Source organism: Macrobrachium nipponense, chromosome 4 (genome assembly GCF_015104395.2).
Source record: "Macrobrachium nipponense isolate FS-2020 chromosome 4, ASM1510439v2, whole genome shotgun sequence".
Classification (NCBI taxonomy): domain Eukaryota; kingdom Metazoa; phylum Arthropoda; class Malacostraca; order Decapoda; family Palaemonidae; genus Macrobrachium; species Macrobrachium nipponense.
Genome location: NC_061100.1, coordinates 127286427 through 127301857, shown reverse-complemented (window position 1 = coordinate 127301857; position 15431 = coordinate 127286427). Strand labels below are relative to the sequence as shown.

Genomic DNA, 15431 nt, shown 5'->3' with positions numbered 1-15431 from the left:
GCGAAACGGGCAATGAACCGGGTAAGAGCCAAGAGAGGTTAACACGACTCTCGCCCAGGCGGTCAAAGAAAAGACTGACGCGCTGTCATAGGTGAATGAAGACCATTCTTCACCCGATCTATGCATGCGTTGCCATATATCACAAGATTCCTTGCTTTCATCTGTTTTTTAACCAGATCCAGCTAGGCACTAGAAATTATCCTATTGTTAAGACCGAAGGTTTGTTCACGTATGAACAAATGTAAGAGATGCCAACATGTACTGTACTGGCAAAATCAAATTGTACAAACCACTAGTACATGCAACAGGAGTACACGAAAATCATATCAAGGCAAATGTACAATAGGCTATTTGTGGATCACAGGGCGTCCAGTATCCAATATACACTCTGAAGGCAGGGAGTTCTAACGTCCAATTTACTGTCTTGTAGACACACTTTTGGGGGACTGATGATGAATTAGTAGCTCCAGCCCTTCGTACTTAGCCTTCAAACCCTGACAATCCCATGGATGAGAAGATATAAGGTTTTATTTTTCTGGTAGAAACTTTAATCAAAGCATTACCAAGACTTCTTAATGCACTGAATTAGAGCTTTCTAATGACAGCCTCATTGAATGTGGATGATTTGTTGAGCTTTGTATCATTTATATTTCTTTCTTTGGGTTACTTTTTCAGGGTTGTGTTGAGCATGAAGATGATGATCGACAAAAGTTCCTGCTGGCTTTGTTTCAACAGATGCTCCCTCTGTATTCCAGCTCTAGTCATTTTCATGGGTCAAATTCAATTTTGACATCAATGGTGGAGGTCTCTCCCATTTTTTAGTATAAAAGGGAGTAGTTTTGGGTTTCTGCAGTTTCTTTCATTGGTACAAAGGAGTTTGTTTTTCTCTCTCTCTTAAGTCAGGCAGTGAAACTGCCTCAGAAAATTCAGAATTGCTCATAATAATGAGTAATGGTTTCATAGTATGAGGCAGTGCATCCTCCTTTGGAGAGCTGTCCTACTCCCTAGAGGCAGTGTGACTGCCTCTTGTGGTTTGTAGTTCCCTAAAAGGTTGCCTAACATTTCTAATCTGAATTGCACTTTTTACATTGAAAACCCTTTATATTAACCCTTAAACGCCGAAGGGGTATAATAAAAATCGTCTCCCGCATGCCGAGGGGGTCTCGGAGTGAGCGCTGAAGCGGAAAAAATATTTTTTACAGAAAATCACAGCATGCTTAGTTTTCAAGATTAAGAGTTCATTTTTGGCTCCTTTTTTTGTCATTGCCTGAAGTTTAGTATGCAACCATCAGAAATGAAAAAAAAAATCATTATCATATATAAATAATGCGATATATGATAGCATGAAAACAAAATTTCATATATAATTTTTTTCATTGTATTGTACACTAAATTGCGATCATTTTGGTATATAACACATTGTAAAATGATCAAAGCAAAACAGAGAAAATATTATCACAAAATGATGCATGAATTCATAATGCGCGGACATAAAAAAATGGTTTTTTTTAAACTTCACCATAAATCTAAATATTGTTCTAGAGACTTCCAATTTGTTTCAAAATGAAGATAAATGATTGTATATTACTATACTGTAAGAGTTTTAGCTTACAATTGCAGTTTTTGACCATTTCGAACGAGTTAAAGTTGACCGAATGTCGAATTTTTTATATATTTATTTTTTTATATGCAAATATTTCGAAAATGAGAAAAGCTACAACCTTCAATTATTTTTTGTTGTATTCTACATAAAATTGCACACATTTTCATATATAAAACACTATGAAATGCCTAATATGAAACGGAGCAAATATTCTGAGAATGCGACGTACGCATTTCGGAGATTTGCGGCAGAGAATCCGCGCATGAGGGAAGGAAAGTTTTTTAAATTCACCATAAATCTAAATATTGTGCTAGAGACTTCGAATTTGTTTCAAAATTAAGATAAATGACTGAATATTACTAGGCTGTAAGAGTTTTAGCTTACAATTGCGTTTTTTGACCATTTCGGTAGAGTCAAAGTTGACCGAACGTGGTTTTTTTTTCTATTTATCGTGATTTATATGCAAATATTTCGAAAATGAGAAAAGCTACAACCTTCAATTACTTTTTGTTGTATTCTACATAAAATTGCGCACATTTTCATATATAAAACTTTATGTAACGGCTAATTTAAAATGGTGCAAACATTACGACAATCGCACGTATGATTTTTCGGAAGAGTTACCGTACGGACGTAAGGAAAATGTTTTTTTTTCATAAATTCACCATAAATCGACATATTGTGCTAGAGACTTCCAATTTGTTGCAAAATTAAGGTAAATGATTGAATATTACTAGAATATAAGAGTTTTAGCTTACAATTGCGTTTTTCGACCATTTCGGTAGAGTTAAAGTTGACCAAAGGTTGAAATTTTGGCACTTATCATTATTTATATGAAAATATTTCAAAACTGATAAAAGCTACATAGGTTGTTTTTAGTTGTATTGTGCATGAAATTGCGCACATTTCCATATATAAAACTTATGTAACGGCTAATTTAAAATGGTGCAAACATTACAATCGCACCATAATGATTTTTTCGGAGAGTTACCGCACGGACGTAAGGAAAAAGTTTTTTTTATAAATTCACTACAAATCGAATTATTGTGCTGGAGAGTTCCAATTTGTTGCAAAATTAAGGTAAATAATTGAATATTACTAAAATATAAGAGTTTTAGCTTACAATTGCGTTTTTCGACCATTTCGGTAGAGTCAAAGTTGACCGAAGGTTGAATTTTGCCACTTATCATTATTTATATCAAAATATCCTTTCAAACTGATAAAGCTACAATTATGAGTAATATTTTGTTGTATTCTACATAAAATTGTGCACATTTTCATATATAATACTCCATGTAATGGCTAATTTAAAATGGTGTAAACATTATGTCAAAGTGACGAAATAATTTCTGAGATGTGTCACTGATACTTTTTAAGTGCGATAAGAAAGAAATTCGCGCCTGCGTAACGATTGTAAACAAAACAACACCTTGATTCGTGAACTCCCAGCATCCCCCCAAGGCGCGTGATTCAAAAGTTTTTGGCTGGTAGGCCTACAAGTATTTATCTGCGAATTTTTAAAAAAAACTTTTCTATGTCGACGTAAAATACATCCAATCGGCACCAGACAGACAATTTATCTCAACGTAAAATACGTCCAATTGGCGTTAAAGGGTTAAGAATTCTACTTTAATCAAAGTATAAAGTGAAAATTAATTCTTAAGGGAAAAAGAGAAATGTTTGCATCAACATGTAGCCTACGAATCTGCCCTGACATATATCTCTGACTTTCAAGTTTCTCTATAATAGTCATGAATATAAAAATCCTTATTTATACGACTAATATTCTTAAATTTAAATTTTGAAATGGTTTGATTACAGACTTATTCACAAAAAAAGAGATAATGTGGCTCACCTGAAACTCTCAAATACTGGCATAGAAAAAAAAAAAAGACGCTTTACTGGGACCTGTTAAATCAAAGGTTTAGCTTACATGCACTGACAAATATGATAACATTTTGATAAAGAGAGGTAGTTTTTTCTGAGGCTGACAAACATATGAGTCAATTTTTACAAATCAAAAAAGACAAGCATTAATAAACTTAATTTCAGCATCTGATACAAGCCGTGGGCTTAACAGATTATGTAATTAAGTACAAAATATGTATGATTTTATATTTCCAGACTCAGACAAATCCAGTAAGCTGAAGTCATTTACACTGATGTGATACTACATATAAATGTTTAACACCTAAAGAACAACTCTACAATAAGATACAACTCTTAATTATATTAAAATTGTTGTAACTATACACCTAAAATGGTTTTAACTATGTAACTGTACCTCTCAAAAACTTCTTCAGTACAACGACACATCCACAGCTTTGGTCTCTTGCATCCAGCTCTTATAACTGCTTGCAATCTTCTCTCAGCTATGTCCATGTTATTAAAAAAAATCCACAAGTCATTCAGAATGTCTTCTCGCTGAATATTGTATTCTGGAAAACATTTATATAACTGTAATCAGAAAAGTATTAAAATGTGCAGTACTACAGTTTTATTAAAATCCTGAACCTAACAATTAGCAACGGAGCAAAAATGATATTGTTATTATACAATAAAGTTTTATACATACTTACCTGGCAGATATATACTTAGCTATTTGACTCCGTCGTCTGACAGAAATTCGAATTTCGCGCACACGCTACCTGTAGGTCAGGTGATCTACTTACGTGCCGCTGGGTGGCAGGACTAGGAACCATTCCATGTTCTATCATATTTTTTCTATACCGCCTGGTCCTCCTAGGGGGAGGTAGGGTGGGTATAATTTTGTATATATCTGCCAGGTAAGTAAGTATGTATAAAACTTTATTGTATAATAACAATATCATTTTTATACATTTAACTTACCTGTCAGATATATACTTAGCTGATTCACACCATTGGAGGTGGGACAGAGACAGCTAAATACAGAATCAAACAGGAATCACAACTATCGTTGTAGGTAATAAATAAATAAAACCTTGGTTCCTACCTGTTTAGACTGAAGACTTCATGAATACAATCCAGGAGTCTAGTCAGTCTCAAGAGCCTCAGCGAGATATTGATCTATGGCTAAGAGTTCTTTTTTGTGGTTCTGCCAAAGGGGTCTTACTGCTTACTTGGTAGATCCTGGAAGGACTACGTCAATGGGTGCTTATCCAACTTACTTGACAAGACCTATACAAGGAGCACAACCTCGATCCGATCACCTCAACCTATCTATGTTAGTTCTAAGATTGCAAGAAGTTATCCCCTAACCTCTTGCAAACAACCACAAACTCGAATCACAAACATTCGTACAGTAAAGTACAAAAATAAAAATAAAATTTAAAAAAAAATTTTTGTACAATCTAGCCAGTAAGACGTCTCTTGATTCCCCCACTGATCCAAACTAGGACGTCCGTGCGCCAGCGAGCATACTAATCAGCAGAAAAAACCAACAACTCGTCTCACAAGGTTAGATCTATGTACTATCAAAATTAGAACAAATACAAATTTTTCTAAGGACGTTATGTGCTCCCAGCCCCAGCACTGTATCGGCTGATACAAAATGACCCAGAGAGAAACACTTTTTTCATATATTCTTTAACGTCCTTGAGATAGTGCGATGCGAACACTGAATTACACCTCCAGTAAGTCGCATCCACAATGTCTTTTAAAGACATGTTCTTCTGAAATGCTAATGAAGTGGCTACCACTCTAACCTCATGAGCCTTCACTCGGAGAGTCCTGAAAGATTCTTCAGTGCAGTCATTATGAGCATCCGTAATAATGCTCCTCACAAAAAATGCTAATGCATTTTTTTGACATGGGTCTACTAGGATCCCGAATCCCAACTGCGCACCACAGGCTTTGTTTACATCCGTTTAGTTCATTCTTCTTCTTTCAAATAGAACTTCAAAGCTCTAACCGGACATAAAGATCTTTTAATTCCTCTCCTACTAGATTTGAAAGTCCTTTAACTTCAAAACTCTTTGGCCAGGGTTTTGAAGGTTTCTCGTTCTTGGCCAGAAACAGAGTCTGGAAAGAACAAATTGCCGCATCACTCTTAAATCCTACTCGGGAGTCTAGAGCGTGTATTTCACTAATTCTCTTCGCAGTCGCTAACGACAACAAGAAAATACATTTTCTCGTTAGATCTCTAAACGACGCGTTGAGAGGAGGTTCAAATCTACTAGATGATAGAAATCTCAAAACTACATCGGTTCCAGTTAGGAGTGCGAGGAGAAAAGGTTTTAGAGGTTTCAAAAGATCTAATAAGATCGTGGAGGTCTTTATCTTCTGCAATTCTCAAACCTCTGTTTCGAAATACGGCAGAAAAGCATACTTCGATAACCTTTAGTGGTAGAACTGATAATTTTGATTCTTCCTAAGGAAAATCAAGAAATCAGCTATGTTGGTCATAGAAGTATCGGAAGAGGACAGTTTATTCTTCTTACACCATCTTCTAAAAACATCCCATTTGATTGGTAGACCCGAATAGTTGAAGATCTCCGGGCTCTAGCAATTGCTTTGAAGCTTTGCTTGAAAAGCCTCGCTCTGACAAGTCTTTCGATAGTCGAAAGGCAGTCAGAACGAGAGCGTGGAGGTTTTGATGGTACCTCTCGAAATGGGGTTGTTTGAGAAGATCTCTCCTGTGTGGAAGAGCTCTTGGGAAGTCCACTGTCCATTCCTGTACCTCTGTGAACCAATCTTGAGACGGCCAAAAGGGAGCGATGAGTGTTAGTCTCGTCCTCTTGAATGCCGCAAATTTTCTTAACACCACTCCTAACATTTTGAAGGGGGGAAAGGCGAGGCATCTAGGCCTGACAGTCCAGCAGCATGGCGTCCACCGCTATCGCTCTCGGGTCTTCCACTAAGGAGCAAAAGTTCTCTATCCTCCTGGATAGGTTAGGTGGCGAAGTAGGTCTATATGTGGGACTGCCCCACAGGACCACAGAGCTTGACACACTTGAATGTGAAGGGTCCATTCTGTGGGGAGAACTTGGTTTAACCTGCTTAGACTGCTGCTCTGATGTTCTTTCTCTGTTTTCACGAATCTTTGTGAGAAGAGTCACTTTCTTTTCTTTTGCCAATACAACAGCTCTTTTGTTATATGGAACAGAGAAAGAGAGTGAGTTCCCCCTTGTTTCTTGATATAGGCCAATGCTGTGGTGTCCGAGTGCCTGTACCACTTGACCTAACACCTCTGTCTCGAAGGCTCTTAGAGCTAGAAGAACGCATAAAGTTCTTTGGAGTTTATATGCCAGTCTAGCTGATCCTTCCTCCATTGGCCTGATACTTCTTTTGTCCTAGAGTCGCTCCCCATCCCTTCTCTGAAGCGTCTGAGAACAAGATTAGGTTTGGGTTCCAAACGTTCTAGAGACAAGGCCCCTCGTTCTTTTCTAAGGGAAAAATCCACCACTTCAGATGATTCTTTACCTCCAGAGGAATACTGAAAGTGTCTGAAAGTTGCCCGTTCTTCCAACTCCAAATTCTTCTTAGGAAGAATTGAAGAGGGCGAAGGTGGAGGTCTTCTAGCGAAATGAACTGTTCTAGTGAGGAAAGGGTTCCTAGAAGACTTAACCACTCCCTCACCGAACTCCGTTCTTTCTCTAGGAAGCTCAAGATTTTCTGTAATCCCCGAGCAATCCTTTCCTGGACGGAAAAGCCCGAAAACCCCGAGAATCCATCCGAATCCCCAAATAGACTAAGTTCTGACTGGGGATCATGTGAGATTTCTCGAGGTTCACGAGTAATCCTAACGTCTTTGCTAGGTTCAAAGTAGACTGTAGGTCCTCCAAACACCGTTTCTTCCGACTTGGCCCGGTTAGCCAATCGTCGAGATACATTGAGATGTTTATCCCTTCTAAATGAAGCCATTTGGCCAAGTTCCGCATCAGATACGTGAATACCTGAGGGGCGGTCGATAGGCGAAGCACAAGGCCCTGAATTGGAAGATTTGTTCTTGTACAACAAATCTTAGATATTTTCTTGACGATGGGTGAATCGGAACATGAAAGTAAGCATCCTGAAGGTCCAGGGATACCATCCAATCTCCCTGACGTAGGGAAGACAGAACTGAAGCTGAAGTCTCCATGGAGAACTTCTTTTTCTCCACGTACCTGTTCAGGACGCTTACATCTAGGACGGGTCTCCATCCCCCCGAAGCCTTTGGAACCAAGAAAAGGCGGTTGTAAAACCCCGGGGAGAAAGGATCTTGCACTAGCTCTATTGCATTCTTGTCCCTCATCGACACCACCGTCTGAAGGAGTCTCTCGTTCAGTCCAGGGTCCTTGTAACTCGTCGACAAATCCTTCGGAGATGTTGCCAAAGGAGGTCTGTCTACGAACGGGGAATGATGTACCCCATTCTGTAGGACTAGACAGAGTCCAGGGATCTGCTTCTCTTACGGACCAGGCATCCAGAAAGTATTTAAGTCTGGCCCCTACCTGTGCTTGGAGGACATGGCTGCTATTTGCTCTTTTTAAAAGAGCGGAAGGAAGACCTCCCTCGCTTGTCGAAGGGTTTTCTCTTCGAAGTTGATCGAGTTTGAAGGGGCTCCACGAAAGGGCACCACTGGAGTCCGAGCCACCTTCTTCTGAGTCGTAACTGCAGGTCTACTTTTCTTTGTAGATTGTACAAGAAGGTCCTGCGTAGCCTTTTCTGACAAGGATCTCGAAACATCCTTCATTAAAGATGAAGGAAACAGATGTTCTGACAGAGGTGCGAATAATAGAGCAGACCTCTGAGAAGGAGAAACTCCTTTCGTCAGAAAGGAACTGTAAAGAGATCTTTTCTTTAACATTCCAGATCCAAAAAGAGCCGCCAACTCACCAGAACCATCTTGCACAGCCTTATCCATGCAAGATAGGACACTGTGCAAAGTTTCTGGATCAAGAAAATCTGGCTCACTTGTCTTCTTAGCCAGCACCCCAAGAGACCAATCCAAGAAGTTGAACACCTCTAAGACGTGAAAAATTCCCTTAAGGTGCTGATCTAATTCCGACATACTCCAGGACGCCTTTGCTGAATTGAGAGACTGTCTTCTCACAGACTCTACAAGACTCGAGAAATCTGAATCTGCAGACGAGGGGAGCATCAATCCCATCGCCTCTCTGTCTTATACCAAATGCCTCTTTTCCCCGTCACCTTAGCTTGAGGGGAGGGAGAGCAATAAACAGTTGTTCTCAAAGTTTCCTTTTTTAGATAAAAGCCACGAATCTAAAGACTGGAGGGCTTTCTTCTTCCATTGAGATCGCCGGCTTCATCTTTAAGAAAGCCGAGGATTTCGGGGTTTTTGTGCTCGAAAACAGAGATCTCGGCGAAGGAGGAGCTGCAGGACTAAGAGAATCCGCAAACTCCTCAAGAAGTAACGAGGCTAAAACTTTATAATTGGAAAGTCCCTCGTTAGTTGAAACTTCTTCCTCAGAAATCTCTTCAAGTTCAAGGTTAGAAGGAGATCGCTCTTTCCTGAACGATTCTCTATCAAGAGAAGCCGTTCTAGGAGAAATGTTTCTAGTAGGTGAAGGACTACGAACAATACCGTCCCCACAACTAGTAGAGGCCTCACGTCTAGAAGAAGCCTCGCATCTGGGAGGCGTCACGCTTCTGGCTGGCGTCTTGCGACTTGCAGCGTCCTCGCGTTTACCTGGCGCCTCTCTCCTGGGAGGCGTCACGCCTCTGGTTGACGTCACGCGCTTGCCTCGCGCCTCTCTCCTGAGAGGCGTCACGCTTCTAGTTGACGTCTCGCCTCGAAGCCTTCGTCCTGCTGCCTTGGCGCCTGGCGCTTGCCTAGCGCCTCGCTCCTGGGAGGCGCAGCTTCTGGCTGGCGTAACCCGCTTTTGGAGCATCCTCGCGCTTGCCTGGAGACTCTCTCCTGAGAGGCGGCACACTTCTAGTGACGTCTCGCGCCTCGAAGCGTCCTGGCTGCCTGGCGCCACGATCCTGGGAGCGTCATGCTCTGGCTTGGGTAACCCGCTTTGGAGCGTCCTCGCGCTTGCCTGGACCCATCTGAGGAGGCGTCACTTCTAGTTGCGTCTCGCGCCTCGAAGCGTCCTGCGCTTGCCTGGCGCCTCGCTCCTGGGAGGCGTTCATGCTTCTGGCTGGCGTCACACGCTTTTGGAGCGTCCTGCGCTTGCCTGGCGACTCTTCCGAGAGGCGTCACGCTTCTAGTTGACGTCTCGCGCCTCGAAGCGTCCTGGCGCTTGCCTGGCGCCTCGCTCCTGGGAGGCATCATGCTTCTGGCTGGCGTCACCCGCTTTGGAGCGTCCTCGCGCTTGCCTGGCGACTCTCTCCTGAGAGGCGTCACGCTTCTTGTTGACGTCTCGCGCCTCGTAGCGTCCTGGCGCTTGCCTGGCGCCTCGCTCCTGGGAGGCGTCCTGCTTCTGGTTGGCGTCACGCGCCTATCTCGAAGCTCGCGTCTTCTTGGCGCCTCGATGCACACTGGCGTCTCGCGTCTGGTTGACGTCTCGCGCTTGGAATGCTCGACGCGCCTGACTGGCGACTTGCGTCTTGAAGGCTCTACGCGTTTCGTTGGCGTCTTGCGTTTGACAGAACGGATCCTGCTCGGCCTATGCAAGGCTGATGAACCCGATTCCAAATCAGAGGAAGACAAATTTCTATGGCGAGTCTGAACCCTCGATAGCCTAGACTTCTTAATAGGCAGGAAATCGTCTTTCCTTCTGGGAGGGTCTTTTGATAGAACTCCCACAAGAGAAGTGATGGAATCCTGCATAGTGCGAAGGATTCTTTTAGTCTCTTCATTATTGTCTAACCTCGGTTGTTTAATTACTGAATGGTCCTCCTCTTGAAAACGCTCAGGACTAGAAGTAATCCTGGGTTCATCCAAACGTCTTTTCAGGGGGCGAGAAAGATCCGCCGATCTCCAACCTCTTTTAGGTGAAGAATTCTCCGAGGAGAAACACTCACGCAGAAAGCTTTTTCTGTAGCGTTCTCTGGCATTCTGTGGCGATACAGAAAATGCCGAAGGGACGTCTGACCTGTTTGGGGATCCTTCCACAACCTCCTTAAGTGGCGTTTCGACATTTCCCTTCTCCTCTGGGCTTGGGAGCTTGAAAGAGGTCTAGGCCTGGGAGCGTTGTGGAGACAATCAAACGCCCCCTCCACTGCACTGGGGACACTTAAATCACTATCCACAGCACTATAATCACACTGCTTACCTTCAATGGCTGCCATTTTGGTTTCCATTTTCCGAAGGGCGGCTTTAAGATTCGCAATCTCAGATGCCGAATCTGTGGGTTCTAATAAAGGAGCAGGTACATTAGATGGGGCAGTAAAAGGAGAAGAGGGTATAATATTACTGATAACCCCGCTAGATACAGAACTAGACAAAGGTTTGGAAGAAGACCTCCTCACCCTGTCTCTTTCTAACTTCTTCAAGTATGAAGTTAGAGATTTCCATTCTTCCGCACTCAAATCCTTGCATTCATTACAAGTATTACCAAAAGAACATTCATACATCCTGCATTTCTTGCAAATAGTATGAGGATCAAGCGATGCCTTCGGCATCCTAACTTTACAACCCACATTCACACACATTCTCACCACACTTCCAGAATCAGACATCATGTTGAACAATCCAAATCAAATTCCAAAAACGGTCCACAATCGCATATGCCAGTACAATCAATGCAAATACGTCACCGAGAAGTCCAAACGAAGATCAATTGCGATGCAAAATACGAATCCAGCCGGAGATACCCACAACGATGTTGCCAGTATGGCCGACAGAAAAAATATGATAGAACATGGGAATGGTTCCTAGTCCTGCCACCCAGCGGCAGGTAAGTAGATCACCTGACCTACAGGTAGCGTGTGCGCGAAATTCGAATTTCTGTCGGACGACGGAGTCAAATAGCTAAGTATATATCTGACAGGTAAGTTAAATGTATAAAACCTAAAAATCATTTACTATTCATGGGATTGCAAAAAGCAGACTTATTACTCACAATCAAAAAAAGTACCAAATAATAATTCCATAAAAATGATTCTTGATTCATCAACAATAAAGTGTTTCTATGCCTTTTCTATACTAAAGTTTCAGATTTTTATCTTTCAACACAGAAAAAGTAGTATTATACTTATTAACATTATTAAATGGTTTACTCAAACAACAAAGCCCTCATTCTTATATCTACCATCCAAAAACCTACCTAATGTTAGCTTGAAGGAATGAACATCTTTTAACAATCTTGAAAAATTATAGATGAAATATTCAAAATAGACTAAAAAAAGAAAGAAAATGCAAAAATTACTTATCATAAAATCACAAATAGAAGCTCTGTTAGACTAATTACTTCTATTACTATTTAAAATCTACCATACTTACTATTTAGGAGTCCTATATACACTTCAATACGATGTAAATCTATTGAGAGTAGTCGATGCACTTTTACTATTTTATCTGTTAGGTGATCAACTGGTACCTATCCAGTGAAAATCAAAGAAGTTTATTACAAAGACGTTCTAACTAGTATTCACCTAGGTTAACTTTGACATGTACTTAAACATTAATATATATCAAATTATAAAAAAAACATCTTCAACACAATTTTCATATTTCACAGACTTAGTATTCCAGCTTTGTGAATGCCCTGCTATTGACTATTTCAACATGTAGATGATATTAATCTAAATAAATCCCATAGATACTAATGTGCATTGCTCACATCACTTATTGAGCAATTCAAGACTACTGCATTCAGTAGGAATGGAAAGAGATAAAGAACTCCTACTGAAACCATGATTTGTCATATAGATTTATCAAGAATTTCTTGAACCACTCATGTGGTCATACCTCTGTATAAAACATTGTAACAAATGCAACCAAAGTAGAATTCATGGAGAATTGCAGCACTGGAAATTAACCACATGGTTCTGGTACTACTCAATTATAGCTACCATAAATGCAACTTACTAATCCCGAGGTCCCAAAGTGATTATGTCTGACTGATTTTATCAGCAAAGGACAGTTGCATGGCAGTCATCCTAATACCCCACTGATTAAACTATTCAATAAACTTTTTCATATCTCTTTTAAGGCTGGCAGTAATCATTTCACATTTATGCAAGCAAACAACTGCAATAAAAGGTGTACCAACTGCATTCTGTCCTACTATCTTATTTCTGTGCCAATAATAATCTCACTGGTAAAAACCAGATAATGATACATATATGTATTGGCAAAAATGCCATCTGTGAAGAACCAGTGTAATTTTTGTATGTAAAGTATATATTTTTCTACCATATCTAAATTGTACTATATGGACAGAACAAAAAAACACTATCAAAATTATATTTTTGTATTTACAATACAGTTATCTCACCAAGTTAACCATATTTACCATTAATCGGTCCGCAATATAGTAAATCCTGTTATTATGATGGGGGACTTCTTCCCATTCTGATTCAAACAGCTTTTGGTACTGTCGTATTTTGTGAAGAGGAAAGTAACAAAATCCAAGTCCATCAAAGTAATTTTGAAATAAGTATGGCCCAGAAAGTATACTTATTTTAGATGATACTTCACCTGTTGGTAAAAACATAAAATGCAAAATATTAAAGAAATTCCCGTTTCACAGATACAAACCCTTTACTACTAAACAGTCTGTTTTTTCTGGCTGAGACAGAAAATCCAAAAGTTAGGTTTTTTATGCATCCCCAGCTGATGGAATAATGACTCTAGTTTAACCAAACTTTTATTTTTTCAAAGCTGTACCTATATAAACATGTAAATTACATAGGACACTAAGATAATGGGCTTTCAAATAATTTACCGGAGATATTTGTTTTAGTTTTTTTTTTACACAAAAACATTGTTTTACAGAAAACATTTTTTCATACAAACTCATTCATCATACTGGCCCCTCATTCACAGTGTCAAATGTTCCCCGGTGCCATTTTTCCTATGTTTAGCAGACATGGAAACGTGCTAAGAGCCATGGTTCAAACACAGACCTATCAATGGAAAATAACTGCTTTCCTGGTAATTCTTGTTAGTTGGTTATGGATAACTACAACAAGGGGAAGGGAGGTGGCATTGTATATATGACTCAAGGGGTTTGATTAAAAATCAGCAAATTATAAAAAAAAAAATTTTCCTAACATACAAACCTGAATTTCTTTATATATGGATTTAGCTAGCAAATGTAAGGTGGACTGGCCATTCAAACTTATTGATAAAATAGAAAACTATCAAAATGTAGGACGAAGCCCAGCTCACCTGTCGGTCTGCACCCCACTTTACCTTCCGACCCACGTACCATAGAGAGGGGTGGCTGAGGTGGGTCATTAATGTAAAGAACTTCAGGTTTGTATGTTACAAAAAATACAAATAACTTTTAAAATTTGCTGTTTATTCCTACAGAAATACAAACCTTTGTACTTTACATAGGAGACTTACCCAATGGTTGGAGGAATCTGGGTACTCTCTGAACAGACTAGTAGGGTCGCACAACCCTAAGAGTTACCTTTCTGGTCCATTTAGGAGCAGAGGAAGGGACCCTGCATCTCTAGCGTACTGCACGTATGGGATGTAGCAGTTGCTAGGCTTCCCACAAGAGCACATATTGAAATGTTGGAGACAATAAAATTGGCAAATACAACCCATGAGTTTGCTATTTTGTCTGGCCCCTTTCCCCCTTGCCAACAGGAGGGGAACTTGCATCCCTTCACTGCCAATGAAAAGACTGGTGCCCTGTCAGATAGCTAACCTGCACTCACGTCTGTCCAGCTTGTATATGGGAAGATACTCTGACTCCGCTTGCTGGAAGGGAAGATAAAGAGAGAAGGAGGAGAACCAGTCACTTCTAGCCTATCTCCTGTCAAGGGTACCCAGACAAGGTCCTAGCTGTCCCAAAGGAAGCTGGGTTCATGCTTACTAGTTGAGCAGCCATCACTGGTCCATGGAAAACATGTCCAAGGCCAGTGAGTGACATTCCACAGGTAAAACATCTAGCAGGTGATCATACACAATCACCTCTTTGGACGCAATACCTGAAAGTCTACAAGTTCCTAATGAGTACCAAGTACAGGGTGATGCCCCTATATCATGAGCCCTCGTCCAGGCTGCAATACTCCTTAAACTGGAAGAGACAATGCCAGTGAATCAATTTACATAGCCAGGGGAAAACTCCTTCCTTAACTCTGTAAGTACAGTGCTACTAACCAAAGAGTTGTCAACATACAAATCTGAGGTGTTGAGTTTCTTCAAGATATTACTGCAGCACTCAAACAGACCTCAGTAGTATCTTGCAAGTTCACTACTGTAAAGTCCCTCAGTGAGGATAATGAGAAAGATTTAAACTAGCATGACTGACAGGTCAGAATTTTGTTACAAAATCCAGGACAATTCCAAACAAACAGATCTCCATCCTCATGAGTGCCATATAAACGAGAGCCCAGATAACTCACCTATACCTATGACAATGTCAGAGCTAAACAAGACGGTCACTTTTTTGCCATACAGGTGTTTAGGGACCAACATCCCTATTATCTTTTATGATTGTAGAGCTGGTGTCTACTAAAGTTATCTGGACATCAGCCCTAAAGTGAGACTTACCACTCTGCCCAATGCCCAGGAGTGCTTCCTACCCCTCCTTGGATGTGCCCGACCATGAAAACACCCTTGGGGAAAGAACCTATAGGCACTTACGTGTACAGTTCCTGTCCTGCCATAGTCTCAATCCTCTGAAGGAACTTCTAAAGACTCCAAGCTGGGTAAGGAGGGAAAATTGCCTTCAGCACCTGCCTCTTCAAGGAAAGCAGGGGACCTAAAGAATGATGGTACAGTCATACCCCTACATACGAAAGTCCCTACGTACGAAAAATTCAGGTTACGAAGGCA

General features: G+C 40.6%; 1 protein-coding gene across 1 annotated transcript in view; it reads right to left on the bottom strand.

Moving 5' to 3' along the window:
- Positions 1-15431, bottom strand: part of LOC135211497 (transcription termination factor, mitochondrial-like) — a 98005-nt gene that overhangs the window by 38788 nt on the left and 43786 nt on the right. The window contains exons 5-7 of the mRNA XM_064244804.1: positions 12931-13115; positions 11916-12012; positions 3888-4041 (exon numbers count right to left, since the gene is read on the bottom strand). Of these exons, the coding sequence (XP_064100874.1) occupies positions 3888-4041; positions 11916-12012; positions 12931-13115 (436 nt within the window). The remainder of the gene's footprint in view (positions 1-3887; positions 4042-11915; positions 12013-12930; positions 13116-15431) is intronic.